General features: G+C 42.4%; 1 protein-coding gene across 3 annotated transcripts; it reads left to right on the forward strand.

Moving 5' to 3' along the window:
* The first annotated feature begins 5,357 nt into the window (after positions 1 to 5,357).
* Positions 5,358 to 16,358, forward strand: LOC136450036 (uncharacterized). 3 transcript variants are annotated; one of them, XM_066450292.1, is made up of 12 exons: positions 5,358 to 5,592; positions 5,817 to 6,106; positions 7,680 to 8,093; positions 8,605 to 8,961; positions 9,646 to 9,813; positions 9,989 to 10,348; positions 12,216 to 12,764; positions 13,445 to 13,648; positions 13,863 to 14,105; positions 14,635 to 14,724; positions 14,931 to 14,969; positions 15,066 to 16,358. In XM_066450292.1, exons 2-12 carry the CDS (start codon positions 5,852 to 5,854, stop codon positions 16,014 to 16,016), a joined length of 3,630 nt encoding a protein of 1,209 aa, XP_066306389.1. In that variant the 5' UTR covers positions 5,358 to 5,592; positions 5,817 to 5,851; the 3' UTR covers positions 16,017 to 16,358. The 3 variants fall into 3 exon arrangements, with proteins under 3 accessions (XP_066306389.1, XP_066306392.1, XP_066306391.1); XM_066450295.1 differs by lacking the exon at positions 12,216 to 12,764; XM_066450294.1 differs by lacking the exon at positions 7,680 to 8,093.
* Positions 16,359 to 20,596: the final 4,238 nt, after the last annotated feature.

The following is a 20,596-nucleotide window of genomic DNA, read 5'->3' on the forward strand; positions in this document are numbered from 1 at the left end:
AAAGAACGGTAGTTTGCTCCCACATGGTTGAACACAACTTGAGCCATAATTTGACACCGAGGTTGTTAAGCCTTCAATCAAACAATGACCACGGCTCTGATACCACTTGAAAGGTCCTAATATGGCTAGAGCAATTTGATTCATATGACAAATAGCGAAATGCAAACTTGCTCTAGCTTTACAAGGGTTGCAAGCCACCTATCCAACAATTCTAGTCACTATAATCACTAGGCACATAATTGGCTAAGTCACTACTCACTAAGAGCTCTCACACTTGCCACACTAAAGAGCTCCACTAGCTGAACTTAAGCAACAAAGCAAGCTCTCAATTCTAGCTACACTAAAGAGCTTGCTACAACTAGTTTTTGGGAAAGTAAATGAGTGAGTAGGGTGATTATACCGCCGCGTAGAGGAATGAACTAATCATAATGTAGAGACAACCAATCACTGGGAGAAATCCAATCACACAAGAGACACAAGATTTTTCTCCCGAGGTTCACGTGCTTGTCGGCATGCTAGTCCCCGTTGTGTCGACCAACACTTGGTGGTTCGGCAGCTAAGAGGTGTTGCACGAACCTCGTCCACACAATTAGACACCGCAAGAACCTACCCACAAGTGAGGTAGCTCAATGACACGAGCAATATACTAGAGTTGTCTTTGGCGCTCCGCTAGGGAAGGCACAAGACCCCTCACAAGCAACCGATCGAGGCCAGAGACAATCACCAACTCCGTTCAATGATCCTCCAACCACCAGACCATCTAGGTGTCGGCAAACACCAAGAGTAATAAGCTCACAACCAGCCCAAATCACCCAACTAGTGCCACAAGATGATGCAACTCAATGCAATGCACTAGAGGCTCTCCAATCTCACTCAAGATGATGAAATCAAGTGAACAAGTTAGTGGAGTGTGTTGCTCAACTTCCAAAGGGTGTGCACAAGTGTATGAGGTGCCAAGCTAGTAGCCAAGGCTGGCCACACCCTCTATTTATAGCCACACAAGCAAATAGAGCCATTACCCCTTGGAGCTGCTTTCTGCGAGGGCACCGGATAGAGTGGTGTGGTCACCAGATAGGGGGTGACGGTGCCCCAATGGTCAAATTCCAATGGTCAACCAATGGCTAGTTGGTCACCGGACAGGGGGTGGCGGTGCCACCCTGGCCGAACCCCAAAAACACCCCTCTCTATATAATTAGGGCGGTGCACCGCCACCCCATGACAGTGACCAGGGCGGTGCCCTCTTGGCCCTAACTCCAGCAAGTCCTAGCCTCGGTTAAAAAGTGGCAGTGGCACCGGACAGCTAGTGACGGTGCACCACCACACCTAAGGTGATGATCACCCCGAACTAGCTTCTCTCGGCCTTGGCCGGCCAGTCACCGGATAGGCCAGGGCGGTGCACCGCCGCACCCATGGCGGTGAACACCCTGAGGCAAAAACCTTTGTTAGTTGCATTTTCGATTCTTGATTCGATTCACAAACAGTCTAACACTACTTTGCAAGCGATGCTAACTCTCAAAGTGTTTTCTCAAAAACATGTTAGAGCCAAGTTAGCATTTCTCAAAACATTTTCCATAAATATTTTTGCTTGCTCTCCGATGTGCACTAGCCCTAAATGCAATGCATGAAGTCCAACACCTAGTGGCACTAAATGACTAAATTTTCCAGTTAAGAACCCCTCTTAATAGTACGGCCATCTATCCTAAATATGATCACACTCTCTATAGTGTCTTGATCACTAAAACAAAATCCCTAATTATAGCTTTACCTTGATCTCCATAGGGTTTTGTTTTTTTCTTTCTTCTTTTCCAAGTTGAGCACTTGATCATTATCACATGTGGCCATCTCATCGTTTCATGTGATCAACATCACCATTTGAGTGCCACCATGCTCCTCATTTGGATTGCACCAACCTAGCTCATATCATCACTCATAACAAAGGTTAGTGCTTAGGTTTTATCAATTATCTAAAATCAAACTAGGGCTTTCAGCCACCAAGGCCTATTTCGCCTTGTGCTGCAGCTAGGGCTCGGCTTATGCAATCGTTCGGCTCAGCCTAGGCCCAGTCCTCCAGTAGCAGCCTTTCCTCACCTGTCCAGCAATGCATTCAGTGCTTACTACTACTATACTGGGCCTATTTGGGACAGCTCCACCAAGCCAAAAAGTGGATCTGAATATGGGATTCACCTAGATCCACCGTGGAGCAACTCCACTAGTGGAGCTAGCAGAGTTTGGGGCGTTTGTGATAGCTCCACCTTTATCTCTATTTCACTTCCACGTGGGTCCCACATGTTAGCTCTTCATCCCCTCCATCTTCCTCTTCCTACAGATCAGATCAGAGTAGAGCAGAGCAGAGCATCGCGCGTGGGGGCGGAGCTCGAAGCCGGAGCTCGTTGCCCGAGCTCATGATCGATGTCGGAGGGGCGGGGCCGGAGGCCATGGCCGGGGCGGGGGTGTACTACCGGAGCAGCGCTGCGATGTGCTAGGGTGGGGCTCGAGAAGAGCTGTGTCGAGGCAGACCTCGCTACTCGAGCTCGCGACCGACGTCGGGACCTCGCGCCACCGGGGCAGGCGAGCGGCCTTTGGAACTCACGCGGCCGGCCATGGTGCGCGGTGCGGCGACACCTGAGGGCTCGCGGGCTGGTGTAGCGAGGCCGACAGAGCTCGTGGGCATGGCCAGAGCAGCGAAAAGGCGGGGCGGGGCCAGAGCAGTGCTGCGGCCAGGGCGAGGTCGGGGCGGCGCTCGTGGCCCTCGTGCCATCGGGCGGGCGCGGAGACAGCGGCTGGGACGGAGCTCTAGCGAGCACGGCCGTGGGTGGTGCTCTGACGTGCATGGTGGCCAGGCGCGGGGATGCATGAGGGAAGGGGTGCTCGCGACGGGGAAGACACGAAATAGAACGAATCGAATCGGTTTTTTTTGGTAACCAACGGCAGTGGTGGGTAATTTCTGCCAACTCCACCAAAGTTGCATCTGGTGGAGCACCTCTTGAGCAGATCCATCAATTTGGTGAATCTGAGGGCAGATCTACCAATTTGGTGGAGCAGATCCACTAGTGGAGCTAAAGGTTTTTAGTAAACTTTTTTAGATCTGGATCTGAAATTGGTGGATATAGAGCTAGTGCATCTGTTCCAAACATGCCCACGATTATTCAGCTACGCTGAAAACTGCACACTCAAATTTAATACTATTGCAAACGCAACGCTAGCGTGCAGGAAGCTGCGCTGCACGCATTTACCGCCCATAGCGTAGGTAGGTGTCGCCGCATCTCAGTATTTACAGGATGCCCATTTGTGTTCAGAGGAAAAAATAAGTCTTTTCCAAAAAAAGAAAAGTAATCGTGAGTAGATATGGCTTCAGTTGGTCGGCGTAGCGCTGACGGGAAGGTTAGCTACTAAGAGCATCTTTAGGAGACGAGCCATTCAGATGGATACACTTTTGGCCTCGCTGGATCGCTGTACTTGCAATGTAACTGACATCTCAACACCATAATTGTGAAAAGAATACTTGTAAGCCATCGTCTTCGCTGAAACATATCTCCATGAAAATGGAGCATCCTAAAGGACACGTTACAGACTACTCTCTCCGTTCCTGGTTGTTTTGGTTTTCTAGATACATAACTTTTATAATATATCTAGACATATTATATATTTAGATGTATAGGAAAATGATATATCTAGACATATTGTATATTTAGATGTATAAGAAAAACTATTTGCCTAGAGAAGACAAAACGGTATATAATTTGGGACTGAGGGCGGCATGCACGTATACTGAAACCAGCAGTATACAGAAATATCAGATGATCAGTTACTCCCAAGAATGCTGTGTACATATACGTCACAGAAGAAGTTATGATTTGTATTAAGCTTGACACTAAAATCTGCCGGTCATTTATTTTGGCCCAGAAAGGTAGGTCCCTTGTATCTGTATCCTGCCATTCTTTAGTACATATATGTCACAGAAGAAGTTATGATTTGTATTAAGCTTGACACTAAGAGGGTGTTTGGTTGCCCATCTTAAATTTTATTTATTGTCCCATCAGATGTTTAGACACATGCATGTAGTATTAAATATAGACTAATTACGAAACTAATTACATAGTTTGCGACTAATTTGCGAGACGAATCTTTTGAGCCTAATTAGTCCATGATTTGATAATGTTTTGCTACAGTAAACATGTGCTAATGATGGATTAATTAGGCTTAAAAAATTTGTCTCGTGGAGTACTGACGGATTATGTAATTTGTTTTTTTATTAGTATCCGAATACCCCATGCAACATCCTCCCGACACGTCTCCTAAATTTTAGTAGCCGGATCAAACACGTCCTAAAATCTGTCGGTCATTTATTTTGGCCCCGAAAGGTAGGTTCCTTGTATCTGTATCCTGCCATTCTTTAGTACATGCATGCCTCGTTCGTTGGCTTATAAGCCGTACTTTTTCAGTCAACGAACATTATTTTTCTCTCATAACAAATCAGTCAATAGTACTTTCGGCCGTGACTATCAGCTAAGCGAACAGGGCAACGAGCGTCACGTATATCCATGGGGATGATGCACATGCACCAGAACCAACAAGGAGCAATGGAGAGTAATCGTTTTCAGAACACAAATACTACAAGGACCGATGAATTACTGCTCTCTTGATTAGGCAATTGCTAATGCAGCAGTGAACTAATCCTTTAATAACTCATGCAGTAACGCTTTTCTTTCCTTTTTTTTGCTATACTCCAAAATTATCAACTAATTACAAGGCAAGACAAAATTGAAGAAGCAAAATGTAATTCTTCTTTTACATAATATCACTTCGGTTTGGTTGTGTTTGGATCTACAAAGGATTACATAAATTTACTAAAATAATGAGAATAAGATCCAAACATCTTTCGTTCTTACTTACGTGGATAACCACTTAGAATTCAATAACCCGCTATCTCCTCCATCAATATTCGCTCTGTTTTTCAGCCCTACTTTAACAGTACTTTTCAATGAACGAACAATGTTTTCCTCTCACAACGAATCAATACCAGCAGCAGCCAAATTTTAGCGAAATGAACAGGGCCATTATTTGGATTGTGCTGGAGCCTAGACCAAAAATGCACATAAACCTGGGGCGAAGACGAAATACTTTCTCTCCTTCTGAAACATACATAAGCCAAGATTTCTTAAGCTACATCATGTGCTACCGGATTACCAAACTCCATGGCTAACAAATTTGTTAGAGGAGGGGACACAGAAATTGATTTTTTTTTTTTTGAAGAAAACGGTGCCCCTGCACTGCAGAAGGTAAAGAGCAATGGAAAGAAGGGGGAGGGAGGGGGCTGGAAAGGCAGCAGGGAAGGAAAGAAAGAGAGGAAGAAAAGGCAGTAAACGGACGCTACGACGCTCAGAGGCCAAGTGGTGCCGGATTTTTGTCAGTCTCCTCCCTAACTAGTCTCTTGTTGTCCAACCTTCATTGCCGCAGTTCCGTTTCACATCCCCTCCTCTCCATTTCCACCCCTTCCCATGGCCTGAATTCCGAGGCCCCCGCCATTCGCCCCGCCCCCAAATCCGCCGCCTCATCGATCGGCCCGGTGCCGTCGGCAGAAGCGAGGCTCCGGTACTTTACCTGAAATCGTGTTTTTTTTTTCAGCCGCTGTTTCTTGCCGTTTTGACCGCTTTGTTTCCCCAATATTTCGAAATTTCTTGGTGGTTCGGTTGAGGGGAAATGGTTGAATCTTTTTAGTCCGGATTCTTGGTCCGGGAATTCCGGGAGTTGGTACTTGGTTCTTGTGTTCTTGGAATGGCCTCGAGCTGAGGATTTTGGCTGCTGTGTTCCGATAGGTTCTTGGTTTCTTGGCGGCCGAATCTAAGGGAATATGATGGACGATGGGGGAAGCCAAGGGATTAAGAAGGTGCATTTTAGGGATTCGTCCTCCCAGCACCCTATAGTTACCTACAAGAGGCGCCGGCAGCAGAAGCTACAGACACAGCAGCAACTGCCGCAGTCACCACCACCACAGCAGCAGCAACCGGAGCCACAGCCACAGCTGCAGCCGCTGCCGCTGCAGCAAATGGAGCCACAGCCACAGGTGGAGCTGGAGCCAAAGGCTGGAGATGTGCGGGCACAGCAGGTATAATCATTTTAACTTTACAAGGAAACCTAAATACCTTTGTGTTGAAATGGAAAGAGATTTCATCTCCAATCTGTCACAGTTACTTGAAATTTGCAAATGCTACTGCTTGTAACCTATGTGCTCACCAGGTTTCCACATTCATCTTGTAAGTATCGAATAACATAGAAATTGTTGGTGTTTGCAAAGGACTGATTCTGCACTGTGGTTTGCGTTAGAATGATGAGGATGTTCTTGGTGCATCATACAAGCAGTGCATCAGTAATATGCATTTTGCAAATACAGTAAGCATCATGAATTTGTTGGAGTTTCCTCCTGGAGTAAGGTTACCAAAATGATGAAGTATTAGTGAGTAGATTAAGAGCTTGCTATCTAGATGCTTATATATTTTTTTTTATCAAATTAGGTTGATGACATAAGTCGATACTTGACATGGCTGAGTCCATTTTTTCCTGATTTGTATGTTCATGTTAGTACTTGTTGCTCATGTTGGTATTCTGTAGAGTAGAATCACATTTGGTCCTTCAGCAGGTGCGTATGAAATTGTCATAACAGTGTGTGTGTTGGTGGGTGTTGTATGTTTATCATTCTTTCTATTAATGCAATGATGCACAGATCTCCTGCATACTCGAGGAAAAAAATTACATTCAGCTCTGATTAGTTTATTATGAATCAAGCAAAACTGGATGTAATGGAGGCGTGCCCTCTCCCTGTCTCTCTGCCTCACTATAAGAATGGGATACTATGGATCAAACATAGAATGTTTCTGCTTATTTAATATACTTCTTTTTAAAAAAATCATTGCAGCTGATTGATAAACTCTGTAGGTTTCACCTTCTTAGGATGTAAGTGTGGGTTCTTTGGTTCCATAGGACTAAATTATTCTAAAAATTGAATTATTTTGGGTTAATTTGTAATATCTTTTTCTTGAAGAACTACATTGGTTACAACTTTTTTAACATCTACTCCTGGATTTATGTTTTTCAATTTTCCCTTCAGTATGGAGGCCATTTTCTATTTAGTTTTCTTGTCATAGTTAGCTGTGTTGATACAAGGAGACTTCTCATGATTCGTTTTCATAGATTAGTTATATCATATGGTTGCGTTAATTTCATCAACATCATGAGAGAGGGGAATTGTTCTGGGCTGAGGCAAAAGGATTCTGTCAACGTTCCATGTATTTCTTGATATTACAATGTCACAATGCAATTGAAGATAGAACATTCTGTTCTGCACAGCCAACATTTTTCTGATTAACACATAGCTTTTGCATACGAGGAAATTTGATACCAGTATATTTTTGCCATGGTGAAGAAAAAACCTTGATTTGTACTTCAGCCTTTGGGCAAAAATAGAATACTATATGTAGGCGATTTTCCTTTGCTTAACTTTAACTGTTCTCTTGCAATTGTGAATTTCGCTTCATCACTTGTTAAGGCGATTATACCTCATACATTTTACTTTAGGCTATTCATTTGCTATGCCTTGACTGATCTGATGAACTTCAGATACATATGGCTAAATTACATCTTACCTATTCTACACCATGATTTGAAACTTTATAATTTTGCAGAGTAAAGATACTTTTTGGAAAAGTAGGGATATGGGATGGAAGTATGGCATAATGATTGATGAAAATAGACAACACTGGAAGTGTATGTATTGTGGCCTAATTAGGTACGGTGGTGGTGTATCTAGACTCAAACGGCATCTAGCTGGTGATTTAGATGTCAAAATGTGCCCTAAAGTTCCAGCAGATGTTGTTGAGGAGATAAGGGAGCATTTGCGGAAGAAACGAGAGAGACGGAGGAAGCGAGCTGCACAAAATGGTGGTGACAATGTAAAGACTAAGAGCCCTTCTGGTGATGCTGATGTTGAGAAGGATCTTCTACCTTCTGATTCAGTGCTTCCCGATGGAACGGGCACTAATGTTCTTGAAGAAGTTACTAACCAAACGAGTTCAGTTCATCACGATACTACTCCCATGGTATATAAATGGACAATAAGCCTTTTCTTTTTTCTCTTTGATTTGTTTTGTACTCAGTGTTAACACCTACTGATTCTTACTTGTTTGGGATTTGGGGGGTGGGGGCTGGGGCTGAATCACTTAAATTTAGTAACATGTGCAGCCATGTTAGCAGATGATTCCAATCTTTGGAAAGAAAAAATGGGCAAACTATAAAGGGTGATCCTATTTGGCTAAACCATTATGCATTGACCATTTGTGATAACAATGGTGTCAATGAAATATAAAATTACTTCGTACCTGTGAGATTGTAAATTTGTCTAAATTGTATCCATGAAGACTAGCAGTGAAGGGAAAAATGCTTAGGATGATAAACTGGCCACTGTTAACCTTTTGCACACTCCTTGTACCTAAGTACTTAATATCAGCAACCGCTTAACTAATTTCAGATCTTCAACAAACTTTTGGTTTCTTGTGAATACTGACATTACCATTAATCCTTTGTGTTCACAAAATTCAAATTGGTTTGCAGTTTCCGATGTTGCGAGCAAGGGATATTGGCTGGGAGCATGCTGTGGATCTTGATGGAAATAAAAGACGGTGGCAATGCAAGTTCTGTTCTCTTTGTCGAAGTGGTGGTGTAACTACTTTGAAGTCTCATCTCATTGATGACAGCTGCCCAAACGTTCCAAAGGAAATTTCGAAGAAAGTATCAAACTTCATTGAAGAGAAAAGAGCAACACGCCTTCTTTTGAATAATTATGTCTCTAATGTTGATGAGGATTTCAACACACAAGTTCAAGGAGAAGTGACTGTAGAATATGTAAATGAACAACCTTCGAGAAATGCTGCATATGTGCAAACATTAGATAAGGGTGCTATTAATGAGGTATCCTTGCTGTCCTTATGTCTTCACCTTACAGTTTTGCCATATCATTAGTGCTCAATGCAGTAGCCATGTCATAGGGAAAGAAAAAGAGAATTCTGAGGATTATTAGTGAGTCCAAATGTCTTGTGAGACTTTGATGGCAGATTCTCATTTCTTTTTCAACATTTTCCCCTTGTACCTAAGCATCAAATCTTTATTCTTGAGCCTCTAAGGGATGTTGTTACCAAGCGGTTGGCATGTTGGGAATGTAGTACTCCCTCTATTTCTTTTATAAGGCATATTAGGATTTGAGAAAGTCTTTTAAGTTCCAGATATACTATGATTAATAATTTCTCTTACAATATAATATCAATTACGTCAAACTAACGGCATACTTAAAGACATGTGAAATATGAATCTGTTGATGCATCTTTTGTGCACTAAACATAATTTTGACTATTGGTCAAAATTTACAATGTTTGACTTTTTTTTATTCAAATACTGTTATTTAGGGGCATATATATCTTGTATGAACCTCTATATTTAGCATGACCAACGCAACTAGTAGACATAGGGGGAGGGATGTTCTACAATCCTGCTACCTGAATTCATTATTTCCAGTGATGTGGACGAAACATACATCACTGGAACTTAGCTATTTGTTTTAACATAAAACTTACCCCCCCTTTTTTGTGTGTGGAGAAGATAGCAGCTGGAAGCAAGCAATGTGGTGCAGAAAGTAGTGGCCAACCAGTTGAGTGTTGTGATCAGCCTGAAGAGCAGTGCACAATGGATTATGGCAGGATGGATCAAGTGACTAGCAATAAGAACCAGATTTTGGACAAGAATACTGAGAATTCAAAAAATACCAAGGTACTTCACCTTCATAAACCTTAGAGGAAAATGAAAATTGGTTGTCCCTGGAGGAAGCTGTCTCTTTCTCCCCCTGTTATTGAGTTATTAGGTCTTTTTCTTATTTTAATAAATAAAATATTTCTGTTTTAAATAAAAAAATATACTATGCTTTGAGCTTTAAAATTGTTTGTAGATGTTGAAACCATGCCGGAAAAGTGAGTTTAACACAAGGAAGCACATAATTATTGTTGATCAAAGTGGTAGGCATTGGAGGTGTAGATACTGTGGCATGGATGGGTATGGTAAAAGGTTTTTGCTCCATTATCATCTAGCTGGTGCATTTCGTCAGCCTAAGTGTCCAAATGTTCCTGGAGAAGTCTTTGCAAAAGCAAGACGCCATGTTCTGACAAAGAGAAGGCTAAAAAAGAATAAAGCTGAGCAACAAATTCCTTCCAGTCCACATATTCTTGGCCAATCCAGTGAAGGACTGCAGAACAATGATCCATTATGTGGGAGTCAGTCTCAACTGTCAATAAACAATGAACCTAGGGAGGTACTGTTACTATTTGTACTCACTTTCCCTGTTTCTACTGATCCTGTGATGCCATATAATTGTTCATTATTCTGAGAATTGGAATAACAATCCACTATGTGCCATCCTTCATCTGTTCATTATAGAGGTGCAAGATCACCGGTCTTCTATGCACTAGATCTATATCTTGTCCCTTTGCAACTTTCTTCCACAGTTGAAGTTGCATTAATCATGTATACTAATCAGAATTCTAGTTTTTTTTTCTTGAATACCCAGAAGTACCAGGATGTTAAGTTTTATTTGCAAAGCTTCCCTGATTAACACGATGTGTATTGGCTCCTTTTAAACACATCTGAAAACTGTCAGATCCAGGGTTAAGCTGGGATTTTGCTGATTGGAGCTGAAGTGACTTATAGATGACTCTCAATTTTCCATTGATTTTTTCTGCCCTTTTTCTGCTATTCAGTGGAGCATGTTGTTTTATCGTACTATTTGGAAACAAAACTAGTGGAACCCTACTTTGCCACTATGCCATTGAGCTATGTCAATGACAAGTGGGGCCTGACCCCACATGTCATTGACACACTCGATGGTGTTTTTGGCAAAGTGCAATCCCACTTATAGTATGGTGACAATCTCTATAGCTTTTATGCACAACATTTTGTGTCTCTTGTATGGTTGACTTTAGATGTTAATATAAAGCTGTATCAGACGAGAAATTGCTAAGAACCAACAAGATAACTTAAATTTTTTGGGAACTTGCACTTAAATTTTCCCCAAAGAAAAATCTTATTGGATATGAAATAATATTGACATTATGCAATAGATGTGTTTTTGATGGTGTACCTCCTTGTTTGGCTAGAGCCTTTTTGCTTGCTAGTGAGGAAATCCAGTTGTGGGGTTTGGCTGGGGCTAAAGGTATTTTTTTACCTTTTCGCGTAGTTGTCACAGTAGTGTGTGTGTGTGTTTGCTTTTTAAGGTTGCGGTTGTATCCTTTTATTCCCTTGGCGCAAAGGTGATTTGTAGTCGTTTTGGATGTGTGTGGTGTTTTGTAAGGGTTCCCCCATTTTTCTTCTTAATACAATGTACACAGGTCTCCTGTGTGTTCGAGAAGAAAAAAAACATGTGACTTTTATAGTAATGATAATAACTAATTAAGTACAAAATGGTCTTACAAGTTTCTTTTAACTATACATAGGTTAACAAGACCATGATAACAAAGAATCTAATCTGTCTATGCGCAGATCATTGCTCAAGAAATTGCTATACAATAAGATTGTCCTGTAGCCAGGATAAATGATGCGATATGAATTTCCTAGGAGCTCTTAACTTCAAGAGATTCATGCCAACCAACACCAATCTCTTCAATCAATACTTGTTTGGAGGCACCTCATCAAAGATGCATCTGTTTCTCTGTAACTAATGTGCCAGCATCCAGGAGTTATGAGCTCTATGAAGGCCATTTTGTTATGATGAACAATTACTCTAGCTGCTTCAAGTCCTATTCAAAACCCCAAAGGTTCTCAGTCTAAACTGGCAACCAAAGAACAAGTGATCACAATCTGATTGAATCCTGAGGTTTTTCTTCTTTAGTGGCCATGTTGATTTTAGCCATTGAGTATTATACAAAAGAAAGTCGGGTGCAGACCTTTAGCTGCATTCTGATTGAGAAGATAATTCCTAAAAGAATCATATCTCCAACTTTAAAAAAAAAACAGAACAGGAAACTGTTTGAGTGAAAGCATAGACTGTTACAGTTTGTTATGTCCAACTTAGTCTTTAATTGAATTCATTCTTTCACCGAAGGGTGTATTTGTTTACTTTTCAGGCTGCTGTTTATCCCTTAGTTTAAGTTCGTACTTAAGAGGAATGTTCTCTGAATTTTTAGGTACACAATTACCCTGCAGTGCTAAGGGACAGTGCATGGGAACATTCTCTGATATATGAGAAAGAAAACGGAAACTGGAAGTGCAAGTGGTGCAGTATTGAGGGTGATCATGGTTTAACTAGATTGAAGTGTCATCTTGTTGGATGGCAGAACCACCCTCAGTGCCCAAATATTCCAATGGATGTTGCTGAAAAGATGAAGGATCAAATGATGTCGAAGGAGGAGCAGAAAGCGAGATCAGGTTTATTTGATGGTAATGGCTATTGTGACGTGCTGTGCTCTTCTAAGAGTTCACAACTTGATCAGGACCATCTCAATGCAACAATACATGACAGATGTTCTTCACAGGCTTTTGACCAAGCTAACAGTGAATTAAAAGGATGCAACATGTTATCCAGTACTACTACTCTTTCACAAGAGAGTTCCAATCCTCAGGTGCATCATGAGGATCCTCGGGTGTGTCATGAGCAAGAGAGGAACAAGGTTGCCACCTCTTCAGAACCTGGCTGTGAGCAAGGTCAGAGGATGCAGTGGCAGTTGCAAAATAAGGTGTAGTAACCTTAGAGCTCTGGTACCATGTTAATTTCAGAAATGGAGATTATTCACAACTGCACACTTTATTTAGTAGAATGTAGTACAAGGTAGCTAACCCTAGATTATGTGGCCCTTATAAAGTTATATAGTAGCTATGCTCACTTAACAGATGCAGTGTACATCTTTGGTGATCTAATAGGAGTCTACAGCCAGAATTCATGCAACACTGTTTGTACGATTCTTGGCTGTATCAGCTATTCATACTACTGGAACTCATCATCAGCTGTAGTTGGATCTCTAGGCTGTACAAGGGTGAAAATCATATATGACTCCTTTGGTGCACCATTAGTTAGAACTAGCAACATGGATACTAGCAGTAAGTCAACACTATATTGACTAACTGGAACATTTTTCTTACTGAAAGACTTGTCATCTATGTAGAAGTAAACACTAATAGCACCTTCTTGCCTTCCTTAGGTATAATCGCATGGAAATCAGCAATCCACGTTCCTGAACCATGAAGTATTCTTTAGATCCCTTGGAAATATTACTATTATTAATGCCCTTTGATATAATCTTTTCCTTTTTGTTGGTGGTTCATGTTACTTGGGATTAAAAGACTTCGTTGTTGTTGCTGTTTTACAACATTTCTGCTGGACTAACGTGTTAAGTACTAAAAAGTGTTCATTGTGCAGCCAATGATGGAAGAAGGACCTCATGGGAATGGATTATGTGGTGACACAAACAAGTTGGAGGAACAAAGAAGTGACTTTGGAATTAGTGACTGCTGGAGATATGTGTTGGATAGACTAATGCATTTGCCTGATGTACAAGAGGATGCTGGAATTGGGACATGCATCCGCGATGCTCTTCTCTATGGTTGTGCTGAATTTGGCACAGTAAGTGGGAAAATCACAGACATTCTTGCATTGTTATATTATGTTAGCATTTAGTAATCTATAGAACAATGAATTATCATATGCTACATACTCTTTGGATAAAACAGTAGGTCATCAACACCTTTTTTTTATAATACTGTAGATGTAATAATATATTTAAATGATAAATCATCATGATATCATCTTGAGTAATCTTTTTCTTGACTTATATCAGGTAGCTGACAAAGTGGAAATGGATCGTGATAAAACAGTGAATGGGAACACTGCTAAGTGCCAGAATATTCTTATGGACGTTTTAAGATCGGAGAACTTTGCTTTGTTGTGCAGTGTACTCTGCAGAACTGTACATCAAGATGGGGAAAGAACTAGATATTTTGATTTTGGTGTGATTGATTCAAGGATGAAAAATGGAAATTATGGGCATGAACCTGAATTATTCGTGCATGATCTGAAACTGGTACCAACTTCATGACTTTTGGGTTGATATTTCTTCTAGTTTTGTGTCATGTGCTTTGAAATTTTAGACTCCTATTAAATTGCAAACATAGTGTTGTTGCGCACACGCGTCCAGTACCTAGATCTTACATTATATAGTAGTTTTCTTTGGTATATATATCTCTGTAGTTCAGGTACACAATCTCGGTTTCAAGGCCCTTAGTTGTAGTGTGGTTTGTTGGCCATGGTAATTTTTCTTTTTTGTGAGTTTTGAGTGGTGTGTGTTGTGGATGGGTGGGAAGAGGGGGGTCCAAGCCTCCCCCTTGTTTTTGTACATTATGTACTCCTTTATCTTAATGTGACACGCAGCTCTCTTGCATTGTTCGAGAAAAAGTTCATATACACAATTTATTTTATTTTCTGCCTTTGTAAACATTGTGTTTCAGCACTGCTATTTTTACCTATGCTGAGCAGACATTTTTTTTGGTGGGTATATATTTTATAAAGTTTTTCATAGTGGTTTGTTAATCGTCATTTTTATATTGTTGCAGTTATGGGAAGATCTTAAAGTGGCTGGTCAAGATATTATTCACCTAGCAAATAATCTATCAATCCTCACAGAGGACTCCTACGAAAAGCTGGCAAGTGCTTCATACCTGAGTTTATTTGAATTCTCAATATGTCTCAAAATTTTCCCCTAAACTTTCTGATTGACCTTCGTTTTGTTGCTTTTTAGTTCTATTAAGAATGCCTTGAATATCAGATATATTTGCATTTAATTGGTTCAGTTGTGTAGTTGGTATATACATTGGCACTGAAATTTGGAATCTGATATTGGATTCTCTAGGTTGGAAGAGAGAGAGGATCAGATGATGGTGAGCTCAATGTGAGTGCTTTGGTGCCAACGTTTTGCTTTATTGGCTCTGCTGTTTAAATTATGCATTTCCTCACCTTGTTCAATATTGTGCTACCTCTATTGCAGGGAGCTGTGGCGGCCATGTCTGAACCCAAAAACCTAGTTCAATCAAATGCATTGGTACCCTTGACCTCACAAGGCTTTAACCAATTGGATCAACCTGGGCCTTCTGATCTTTCTGATGTATATAAAGACAGTATCTGCATCCAATGTGGAAAAGAAGCAAGAGCCGGTAGTGTTCTCAAATGTTATAGGTGCATGCTGCCTTGCCACATTTCATGCATTGAGGCTACTGATTCATCCATTTCAACTGGAAGGTGGTATTGTAAAAACTGCAGCGCTGGCTCTAAGGAACCAGTTGAAGGAGACATGGTCTTAGCCCATTACTATCCAAATTGCTTGCATGAAAATTGTGTTGTCTGCGATAGACTTGCGACCTGCAGGTCTCCAAAATGTGAAGTTGCACCTAATGATAACTCAAGTGAATTGGTTATTTCCCGTGTGGACTCCTTTGCTGACCCAGAGCTGCCAGAGATTGATACACGTTACTCATGCAAGATATGTGGAGATACTGAAGAGGATGAGAAGAGGTTCTTGATATGCGGCCACGTCCACTGCCTATACAAGTACTACCACATTCGGTGCCTGAAATCGAAGCAGATTTCTAGCAATGTCCAGCGGGACCAACCGTGCTGGTACTGCCCATCTTGCCTTTGCCGAGTTTGTCTGTCTGACAAAGATGATGACCTGACCATTCTGTGCGATGGCTGCAACGAGGCTTACCATCTCTACTGCATAACACCTCGCCGTACTTCGATACCCAAGGGGCATTGGTATTGCTCATCGTGTAGCATGGAGAGAGCAAAAGAGCGGATGAGACAGTATGAGAGGACGCCGAAGCTCCACCGGAAGGACCATGCAGGACTGCGAAGTTGGAATTATGATGGCGTGGACCTGCTACTATCTGCCGCGGAGCAGCTCAGAGAAGATGAGCAGCTGGTGGCTCGTACAAATTAGCGCGGGACCTTTAACTGCAACTAGACCCTGGTTCTTTTGCTCTCTAAAGTGGATTTTGGTGTTCCGAGACTTGAAGGATTTGTTGTTCGAAGAGGAGAGGCCTGCCTCAGGATCAGAAGGCTCGGGCAAGGGCACTCAACAAATTTGCTGCAGTCCTCTCACGGACTGATGAAAATACAAGATCCTCAAACAACGTTCACCTTTTGAGCTGCGTGCTAGATGATAACAATGCTGTAGGAGATTTGTCTTCTGTCTTTTTGCTTTGTTGCACCTGCTTGAGGTGATACTTAACTAAATACACCTTACCGGTATCTGAACTGTAAGGGATGTTGTTAACCTCAAGGTGGTTACGTAGCTTGTATCTTGTGTGCGTGCAGGTGCAATTTTGCGGGAAAATTTCCAATTTGAGAGAGCAAAAATGTCTTTCAAAATTGCCTCAGGTTTTGTTAAGGCTGTTATTATGCCTTTGTGGTCTGAATTATTGTAGACATAGGCACATAGCATCTGACACTACACTGCAAGATGTTAAATTCAACAACAACAACAACAACAAAGCCTTTAAGTCCTAAATAAGTTAGGGTAGGCTAGAGTTGAAACCCAGCAGAAGCAATCAAGGTTCAGGCACGTGAATAGTTGTCTTCCAAGCACTTCTATCTAAGGCTAAGTCTTTAGGTATATTCCATCCTTTCAAGTCTCCTTTTATTGCTTCTACCCAAGTCAACTTCGGTCTTCCTCTGCCTCTCTTCACGTTACTATCCTGGCCTAGGATTCCACTACGCACCGGTGTCTCTGGAGGTCTCCGTTGGACATGTCCAAACCATCTCAACCGGTGTTAGGACAAGCTTCTCTTCAATTGATGCTACCCCTAATCTATCACGTATATCATCGTTCCGAACTCGATCCCTTCTTGTATGACCGCAAATCCAACGCAACATACGCATTTCCGCTACACTTATCTGTTGAACATGTCGTCTTTTCGTAGGCCAACATTCTGCACCATACAACATAGCAGGTCTAATCGCCGTCCTATAAAACTTGCCTTTTAGCTTCTGTGGTACCCTTTTGTCACATAGGACACCAGATGCTTGCCGCCACTTCATCCACCCTGCTTTGATTCTATGGCTAACATCTTCATCAATATCCCCGTCTCTCTGTAGCATTGATCCTAAATATCGAAAGGTATCCTTCCTAGGCACTACTTGACCTTCCAAACTAATATCTTCCTCCTCCCGAATAGTAGTGCCGAAGTCACATCTCATATACTCAGTTTTAGTTCTACTGAGTCTAAAACCTTTGGACTCCAAAGTCTTCCGCCATAACTCCAGTTTCTGATTTATTCCTGTTCGGCTTTCATCAACTAGCACTACATCGTCCGCGAAAAGCATACACCAAGGGATGTCCCCTTGTATGTCCCTTGTGACCTCATCCATTACTAAGGCAAATAAATAAGGGCTCAAAGCTGACCCTTGATGTAGTCCTATCCTAATCGGGAAGTCATCCGTGTCTCCATCACTTGTTCGAACTCTAGTCACAACATTGTTGTACATGGCCTTAATGAGCCCGACGTACTTTGTTGGGACTTTATGTTTGTCCAAAGCCCACCACATAATATTCCTTGGTATTTTATCATAAGCCTTCTCCAAATCAATAAAAACCATGTGTAGGTCCTTCTTCTTCTCCCTATACCGCTCCATAACTTGTCTTATTAAGAAAATGACTTCCATGGTTGACCTTCTGGACATGAAACCAAATTGGTTCATAGAGATCCGCGTTATTGCTCTCAAGCGATGCTCGATAACTCTCTCTCATAGCTTCATAGTATGACTCATCAACTTAATTCCCCGGTAATTAGTACAACTTTGAATATCCCCTTTATTCTTATAGATTGGTACCAATATACTTCTCCTCCACTCATCAGGCATCTTGTTCGATCGAAAAATATAGTTGAACAGCTTGGTTAGCCATACTATAGCTATGTCCCCGAGACATCTCCACACCTCGATTGGGATACCATCCGGTCCCATCGCCTTACCTCCTTTCATCCTTTTCAATGCCTCTCTGACCTCAGATTCTTGGATTCTCCGCACAAAACGCCTATTGGTGTCATCAAAAGAGTCATCCAACTGAAAGGTTGTGTCCGTATTCTCACCATTGAACAATTTGTCAAAATACTCTTGCCATCGATGTCGGATCTCATCCTCCTTCACCAAGAGATGCTCCCTTTCATCCTTAATGCACTTAACTTGGTTGAAGTCCCTTGTCTTTCTCTCACGAACTCTAGCCATCCTATAAATGTCCTTCTCTCCTTCCTTCGTACTCACACGTTGGTAAAGATCCTCGTACGCTCTACCCTTTGCCACACTTACAGCTCGCTTTGCAGTCTTCTTTGCCACCTTATACTTCTCTATGTTGTCCACACTCCTATCATGGTACAAGCGTCTATAACACTCTTTCTTCTCCTTAATAGCCCTTTGGACTTCCTCGTTCCACCACCAAGTATCTTTAGCCTCGCCTCCGCTTCCTTTGGTTACTCCACACACCTCTGAGGCCACCTTCCGAATGTTGGTTGTCATCTTCTCCCACATGTTGTTTATGTCTTCTTCTTCCTTCTAAGAGCCCTCTTTGATAACCCTTTCCCTGAATACCTCTGACGTCTCTCCTTTCAGTTTCCACCATTTTGTTCTTTCAATCTTAGCTTGTTTATCCCTACGGGCACGCACCTGAAAACGAAAGTCTGCCACCAAAAGCTTATGTTGAGAAACAACACACTCCCCTGGTATCACCTTGCAACCCAAGCATGCTCGTTTGTCCTTTCTTCTTGTGAGGACAAAGTCAATCTGGCTAGAGTGTTGTCCGCTACTGAAGGTCACTAGATGAGATTCTCTCTTTCTAAAGAAAGTGTTGGCTATCATCAGGTCAAAAGCTACCGTGAAGTCTAGAACTTCCTCCCCCTCCTGATTCCTACTACCATACCCAAAACCTCCATGAACTGCCTCGAAACCCATGCTTGTAGTACCTACATGCCCATTAAGATCTCCTCCTATAAAAAGCTTCTCACTACTGGGTACAGCTCTAATCAGGCCATCTAAGTCTTCCTAGAACTGTCTCTTAGCACTCTCGTCGAGGCCTACTTGGGGGGCATACGCATATCACCAATGACAAGCTTGACTAAGATAATCCTATCTCCCTGCCTTCTCACTCCCACCACACTATTCCTGAGGCTCTTATCAATCAAAACTCCTACTCCATTTCTATTCGCAACTATCCCTGTGTACCAAAGCTTGAAACCTGTATTGTCCACCTCCTTCGCCTTCTGACCCTTCCATTTAGTCTCTTGAACGTATAATATATTTACACGCCTCCTAGTCGTGGTATCAACTAATTCTCTTAACTTACCTGTAAGCGACCCTACATTCCAACTGCCTAAACGGATCCTAGTTGGTTCGACTAGCTTCCTTACCCTTCGCACCCATCGAATCAGATGTGAAGACCCTTGCTCATTTTTCACTACACCCGGGCGCCGATGTAGCGTGCCACTAAGGATGCGACGACCCGATCCTGGATCACTTGACACCGTGCCCAGATCGCGACATGATGCGTCACGGGGGTGAACTATTAAGGCTATAACACACTACTCTGATTGTACTTAAGCCGCTACTCTGGATTGCCTAGCGAAGCATCAACAACATCTATAGTTAGTTTTCGTAACAAATATTATTCAAGGAACAAGGCCATGCCCCATGCGTCTGTGCGGTCTATGCCTCCGTGGCGTGTTCACGTCGTGGCGCTAGGTTATTAGTCTGTTTCATGCAAGGTTCTTGATGAGGACATCGCCAAGATGGAGTCGAGGACGACTCCAATTCGAGAAGGGGAGGATGATGAGGACATCGCCACGCTGGACACACCGACGCCATGGTCTTCCCCAAGTTCCAATTCGTTCCCAACTCAGCTGCCACGTCGCCCTCGGATTCAGCAGACACGTCGTCACTGTTTCGGTCATAACTTCCTCATACGACATCGAAACGGGCCGTTCTTGGATGCGTTGGAAAGGGGACGACGACGCCGTCGTTTTGGATCTGGTCCCAGCTCCAGAAGGTCTGTGGATCATTCTGTGTGACCACGGCAAGGTGCTGCATCACCTATTTGGGCCAACTTGGCCATGTATCGTGTCGGGCCTTAAGCCCAAGTTGTGGGCGCCCAACCCCTGGCCGTCCCCAACCCTAGGTCGAGTCTTAGACTATAAACACAGCCGCCGCCGCTGCTACACAATTGGGTTTTGTTTAGAGTTTAGTTTTCCATCGAGAAACTGAATCGTTCATTGTAACTGTGGTGACAAATCCTTTTACAGTGATCCAGGGCCCCCGTTCTTGATCTCCTCCACTGTGTCGATTAGTCCTTTGGAACCGAGTTCTTGAACCCTCTATTGATATTCGCGTCATTCATATTTGCAATTTCAGATTGCGTGTTTTACCTTCTTGCTTGTGCTCTTCGATTCGCTTGCAGGAAAAGCCTTCTTGGCGAGGTCAATCAAGTTGTGCTTGGTTGATAACCAACGGAGCAGTGGTGTAATGGTTGCAGGG

Source organism: Miscanthus floridulus, chromosome 5 (assembly GCF_019320115.1).
Source record: "Miscanthus floridulus cultivar M001 chromosome 5, ASM1932011v1, whole genome shotgun sequence".
Classification (NCBI taxonomy): Eukaryota; Viridiplantae; Streptophyta; class Magnoliopsida; order Poales; family Poaceae; genus Miscanthus; species Miscanthus floridulus.